Source organism: Rhincodon typus, chromosome 11 (genome assembly GCF_021869965.1).
Source record: "Rhincodon typus isolate 14 chromosome 11, sRhiTyp1.1, whole genome shotgun sequence".
NCBI classification, from domain to species: Eukaryota; Metazoa; Chordata; class Chondrichthyes; order Orectolobiformes; family Rhincodontidae; genus Rhincodon; species Rhincodon typus.
In genome coordinates this window covers 8357173-8364233 of record NC_063342.1, presented here as the reverse complement: position 1 = coordinate 8364233, position 7061 = coordinate 8357173, and the positions used below count along the sequence as shown (strand labels likewise).

The 7061-nt window shown below is 42.6% G+C and overlaps 1 protein-coding gene across 1 annotated transcript in view; it reads right to left on the bottom strand.

Moving 5' to 3' along the window:
• Positions 1-719: 719 nt before the first annotated feature.
• chodl (chondrolectin) overlaps positions 720-7061 on the bottom strand; it is a 27838-nt gene continuing 21496 nt past the window's right edge. The window contains exons 5-7 of the mRNA XM_020518055.2: positions 5496-5591; positions 4162-4264; positions 720-2379 (exon numbers count right to left, since the gene is read on the bottom strand). Coding sequence (XP_020373644.1) covers positions 2295-2379; positions 4162-4264; positions 5496-5591 — 284 coding nt within the window. The 3' untranslated portion in view covers positions 720-2294. The remainder of the gene's footprint in view (positions 2380-4161; positions 4265-5495; positions 5592-7061) is intronic.

Here is a 7061-nt window from a genome sequence, read left to right as displayed (position 1 = left end):
AGGTGACATCGTCAGTGAGGCCTCCAATGAAGTGATGTTGTTCTACTCTGCTTGGAATTTACACTGTCTGGTCCATTATGGTGAGTAATGTCATTTCCGGTTTTGATTTATATGGGTTTGTATACTCACCATAACGGACCAGACAGTATAAATTCCAAGTGGAGTAGAAAAACATCATTTCATCGACGCTCCACTGATGATGTCACCGAGCATGGTGAAGAAAGATCTGAACGAGAACAAGCCAGCTCAGTGAGCAAGTCAACAATGTCACCTCCAATGCTCCAGGGAAGAAAGCCCCAGCCTAACCAACCCCTCCTTAGAACTCAAACCCTCCAGTCCCAGCAACATTCTTGCGCATATTTCCTCTCACGTTTAACAATACCTTTCCTACAGAAGGGTGACCAGAATTGTACGCGATGTTTGAAAAGTGGCCTCATTAATGTCTCGTACAGCCACAACGTGACACCCCACCTCATATATTCAATGCACTGACCATTGTAGACAAGGATGCCAAACGACTTCTTCATCACCCTGTCTTCCTGCGACTCCACTTTCAAGGGACTAGTCTTGATTTGGAAAAATAAAGTACACAGCTTACCAGAATGAATTTGTCGCTCTTTTATCAATGAACAGGAACTTACATTTCAGTAGCACTTTGCAGGAGCTTTATCAAATTAAATTTGACAGCTAGTCACACAAAGAGATGTTAGGACAGGTCAGAGACTTAAGAAGCATCTTAAAGGAAATGAGATGGGGAGAAATGTAAGGAGGGAATTGCTGAGCTATGAATAGTCATACCTGGATGCACAGTCACCAATGATAGACTAAATATCAAGGATAAGTAAGAGGATACATTTAGGAGGAGCACAGAGATCTGGTAAGGTTTCTGAGATGGAGGAGGCTAGAGATAGGCAGGCCAAGATCACAAAAGGGTTTGAAAACAAAGATGAGAATTTTTGGAGTCAAGTAGCCAGGCTGGGAGCCAATGTAGGTGATGGGTAAAAGAAACATGGTCCAAGATAGGAAATGCTTAAAAGCATTTTGGATGAGTTCAAGTTCAAGAATGGTGCAAGGTGGGAAACAGGCCAGGGGATCTGTAAAATAATTGAGTGCGGAGCCAACAAAGACAATATGGAAGAGGGTTTAAACAGGAGAATAGCTGAGGTGGAGCAGAGGCAGATGATTTTATAGAGGTGGAAGTAGGGTAACACTACTGATTAGGCTGATGGTTGACTATAGAGAGTAGAAAAAAGTCCTCAGCGTAGGTGATAAGTCAACTCTCCAGATCCAATAATTGATCACAATGCTGGTGCCAAAAATGGGGCACTGTCTATGTCAGGTATTAGATTACCATGTGATTTAAATGAGGTTGGCATGGTTGACAATCTTAGCACATGCTAATCATGGCATCGTTCAAACCAAAACTGGCCCAATTTACCATCATTGCCAACTAGAGTGAAAACTATAAACAGTTCACTTCTTCACGCAATCCAAATAAAAAAAGTTACCATTCTCTCCCCCTCACCCCAAACTTTCTTAATATCTTCCCAGCACAAAAAAAAGTAGAATTTCAAGTAAACAAGAGCAAACATGCCAAAAATGGGAATACTCATTCTGGACAATCGGAGGGAAGCAAATGAGAGTTGATTTGTCTTTTCTCTGGAAGCCATCATATTTTGTAGAGAAGGGGAACTGCATTACCTACTTTCTGTTAGTCACTTGTGTCCAGCGTCATTGACCATAGCATCTTCACCAGAAGCTTGACATTGTAGTAATGATAACACTTCATCAATTTAAGGCCATTCACTGCTGCTCCTCAGGAGCATGTTTTCTGCCTCATTCCACACCACCCCTCCACTCTACATCCCCGAGTGAAATGAGTTTTCAAATCCCTAGGCAGTCAATTTCCTGCCAAAACCTCCAGATTAGAACCCTGACCTGTCTCTTGGTTTTGTCCGCCACTTGTAATTTGTCCAAAAGCTGTGTACTAACAGCACCCATTGCTTCCATTAACATTCCCCTCAACGACTGCATCTCTTCTGCCTTTCTCTAAAGTCCATCCGGAACACAGCAGTGAAAAGAAAAATTGACAACAGGAAAGGGGGTTTTGTTTTCTTGTTTCTGTTGATGATCTGGTTCAATAGTCCTTGGTCTCTCTCAGACCTGCCTTGTCTCTGTTTGCATTCTCTCAGAAGTCTGTAATCAGCTTGTCGGATGGTTGGTTTTGTGTGGGTGTGTTACTAACGTTGCTGCCTGACTCTTTATCCATGGGATTAAGTCCAGGCTGCAGGTTACTAAACATCAGCAAGGTTCTCCTTCTTTGGAGCTGTGGATATCCAGAGAGTCGACTCGTTTGGGCTGCTCTTCGATCGGTCTTTGCTGAGGGCAGTAAAAGAATAGAAACCATTTTTGAATAATTTTGAATAAATTCAGAGTTAGCATGTCTATTTTTTACAGTGCCTTCCAATACTAAACAGCCAAGTCTAGGATATTAGGTTGAATGTGGGTGTTGCTGGCAGATGCAACCTTTTACTGAGTTGTTCACTGAGGAATTTCAGGCAAAGACCAACCACATAGCTGTGGGATCTGAATCCTTCATTGGTCAGGCCAGGTAAGGACAGCAAACTTTATTCTTCAGAGGACAATGCTCAACAATTGGGTTTTGTGACAACTTGGTTATTGCATGATGACCACAACCAGTACCATTATGGGAATTGTACTCATGTTCCTCATTATTAGTCAAGGTCCTTAACTTACTACTCCAATGGAACAACCACTCCACTACTAATCAGCAGAAATGAAAATCATCTAACGAGTCCTGCAGAAGGCTCAAATCAGATCAAATGTCCCCCATTGTCTAAAAGAATGTGTCCCCTGGGTTCTCATACTGCTCGTTCACCTCAGGGACCCAACTGGAAAGAAACTTACTCGCTCCACCAGCTGAAAGGACTTTAATGCAAAGATTCTGAAGGCTTTCAATTCCAATCTGAAGCCCACAGCATCAACCTTATTATATCGTTTTGTCACTGAATTGGTAGCATCTCTCGAGAAAGGTTACAAGTGTGCTGCGGTGTTAAACTTCTCACTGATATAAGAGTGGCCTCTCTTCTGAAGCTGTGGCTTTCGAATCTAAAATGCTCCAGCTCATACATTCTCTTGGGGCTAAGCTCACCTTTGTGTGGTAATGTTGAAAATGAATTGTCTGTCTGATGTGCATTTATCCTGATCATTATTTACCTTGAAGTTCAAGGAGATTTATACCCCAGTCTAATATTCCTGGTGTGGGCACGCTGAGACACACACAGTATTTTGTCTGTGACCTTAAATGAAATCTTGTCTTCAGGTGCAAATGCAAGATTCAATGCCTTTTTCTTTCAGAGAGGAACAGGATAATCTTGCCCCATCAGGTGTACCAACTCCAAATGAACTGCAGTAGTCCAAGAAGACATCTCAGCCCCAAGGGTATGTAGGGTAAGGAGAGATGGGAGGGGGGTGGCATGGTGGCTCAGTGGTTAGCACTGTTGCCTCACAACACCAGGGACCTGGGTTCAATTCCAGCCTCGGGTGACTGTCTGCGTGGAGTTTGCACATTCTCCCCATGTCTGTATGGGTTTCCACCAGGTGCTCTGTTTTCCTCCCACAGTCCAAGGATGTGCAGGGTAAATGGGTTGCCTGTGTTATAGTGCCCAGGGATGTTTAGGTTAGGGGGGTTAGACATGGGAAATCAGGGGTAGGATAATGAGTCTGGGTGGGATGCTCTTCGGAGGGGCAGTGTGGACTTGTGGCCTGTTTCCACACTGTAGGGATTCTGTAAAAAAAAGTGCTAGGCCAGACAGTGATGCAGCATCCCCAAATGAATAAACAAAAATAAAGGTTGTCCCTAGTCAATAACTGTTTCATCATTAAAGAAAATTATATAGACATTCAAACAGTGTAGCTTGTGAGACTTTGCTGTGGTTCCTACATCACAACTATGGCTGCACTTATGAAGTATATCATAAAGTATTTTGGGATACTTTGAAAAGTGTAAAAATATACAGCATTTGTATTCAGCGAAAAGAACTACACCAGGTTGGAATCTGACCCACTTATGAATGGTTCGTCCAGCCACACCAGATTCAGTTTAGCTCCATTGGCAGTAGACTAATGTAATTTACTTACCTTCTGCTCAGCATCTGGATGCAGCAGGTTGCCAGGGCAACCACCAACAACAGCAGCAGTGGAATTGTGGGAATGATGACGTACACCACATTGGGCATTATCCCTGGAAAACACGAATATCGATTCAAGAAGTTCCATCAGGTCACTGAATCTGGAAGATTGCAAGCAATCTAAGCTCCTCCTTCCCCAACACCCCATACACAGCATCTACTGCTAATTGTTGGTGAGCTAAGGTTTCACAGGCAGTTCCCAGAAGATGGGTAATGTCTGGATGGGCTTTCACTCCATGGTTTAAACAAAGATCTTGATACGGCTTTGGACATTTAGGTTAACCTCTGACCTTGTCAATGTGACAATGCAGGAATACCCCTGACAGAAAGGTTTAAAGAATGTCCCAGTGGTACAGCTGGAAGGAGATAACTTGGCCCATAATCCTTACAAATAAGCACTAAATTTGTGGCAGAACTGGTCTGGCTGGTTGTATGCATTTTCCTGATATATTGAGGTACTGATATAATGTACAAAGTATTCTGTTGAATCTATGTACAGTAAGGTTAGCTATGAGGTAGCATATGGGTACGAATGTAAAACTTAGTTAAAAGATTATTTAAACGTGATTGGACTCAGGGCTGGGTTCTTGCACCAGCAAGACTCACTGGACAATCATCAGGGGTGAAAAGTTTGGAAAATGCTCTTCCATTCCTTCAGAGTGTTTGAGGAATATTAGACTCAACCAAAGCGCAGATTCTGACCACCTAATATAGAATAGACAATGGACTGAACTGTCCTGATCTTTGTGACTGAATTCCAAATTAGATGACACATTGATTACAGGAGTGTTAGGGAGTCCCAATGTGAATGTGTGATTCCTCAATTTAGCCATTCTGGAAGGTGGCTGGAGTTCAACATTGAAGGCAATTTTGTTGTATGCAGTTAAGATAAATGCTGTCAGTCACCTCCTTGCCTATAGAATAAAGATCCAAATAATAGCACATAAAGTGGTGGGGCTATGGTTCTAACTCATTATCATATACTGTAGCAGAGACATGGATTCAGAGCCATGATAACCCATTTGGGGTCAGATTCTGATGTGATGCAAACAGTTGCCCATTTTACACCTTTCTCATTTTTCATTTTAGGGTGCAGCTGTGTTGTCCATAGAGGTATGACCTGAACTGATAATTGGCTCAAATTACTGAAATGAAGCCCAATTTCATGCTGGAATTAGACATCCACTATTCTGGAACAAAGCCAAGACAATTCTTGACCCTTTTGACTTCCAAACTCACAAGTGAAAAGTTCTAATCACATACTTTGCTGAAGATAGGAATTACCTGATGATTCTGTCACAACCATATGGTGTTGGTCATCAGCGGAATTACTGGGCACGTGAACCTTGACTTCTGGACCCATGGACACGTTTTCTGAAACTGGGGTAGATGAGAATCATTCGAGCTTACTTTTCACACAACACCTTCCAGGAGGAATTCTCAAATAGATCATCTCTGAAATCAATCCCCAAGATGACACAGTGGAACTGAAATTCTGGTCGGGGTCAAAGTAGAAACTCAGTAACAAAGGAAACAATTCCCAGTTCCACCAGCATTTTACACCTATTCTTTTTATCAATTTACTTCAGGGTGTATAATGGATGGCCAGCTTGACACTTTCAGCCCATCACTAAGTGCTCTGAGAGAGGGCCAGTGGGATACCATCTCCTTGATGAAACTTAGAGTAGCTTGCTTGGTTGGGTTGTCACACATTGAAGAAGACATTGGAATTTATGAATTAGGAACAAAAGTAGGTCCCTTGACCCCTCAAGCCTGCTCTGCCATTCAATAAGATCATGATTGATGTGATTGCTCTACCTTCCCACCTATGTCTTGACAAGTTTTCACCTCCCCACCCCTCTACTTGCTTATCAATCATCTATCTATCTCTGGCTTTAAAAAAATATTCAAAGTCTCTACTTCCACTCACTTTTGAGAGGGTTCCAAAACTGCATGACTGTCTGTTTGACTAAAATTCTCCTCATTCTTGTTTTAAATAGGAAACCCCTTAATGTTAGTTCTAGATTCTCCCATAAGAGGAAGCACCCTCTTTACTCATACCTCAGTGAGACTCTTCAGGATCTTACAGATTGCAATCTAGTTGTTTCAAGCTTTTTTTGTATTTTTCATTCACAGCATGAGTAGGCCAGCGCTTATTACCCATCCCTAATTTTCCAGGCAGCAGTTCAGAGTCAGCCACATTGTTGTAGGAGTTAAGTCACATGGAGGCCAGGCCAGGGAAGGACAGCAGTTCAGTTCCCTAAATGACATTAGTGAGCCTGACGGGTTTTTCCCTCAACAATTAGTGATAATTAACTTTCAATTATAAGACTCTTAATTCCTGATTTTTTTTTTTATTTTATTGAATTCAAATTCCATAATCTGCCATGGTGGGATTCAAACCAGGTCCCCAGAACATGACCTGAGTCTCTGAATTAATAGTCTAGCAACAATAGGACTTGTCCCTCACCTCCTCCTTGCACCCATGTCCTCAGAAGGAGCACTAGCTTGGTGTTATTAGTGCATAACATTACCATTATGCCACCACCTCTTTATGTTAAACACATTGTATGGATTACTGGTGCTGTAATGATTGGAGCAACTGGGGCTGGACGCCTGGTCCAATCCGGGAGCCCTGGCTGACAAACATAACAGGAGTGTCAGAGGTTCTGCTCACTCTGAGAGCTGGCTCTGAGGAAGTCGGACCGGCGTCAAGTACTATGCACGTATAAATAAAGGATTCAGAGACAGTAGGAACTGCAGATGCTGGAGATTCTGAGATAACAAGGTGTAGAGCTGGATGAACACAGCAGGCCAAGCAGCATCAGAGGAGCAGGAAGGCTGATGTTT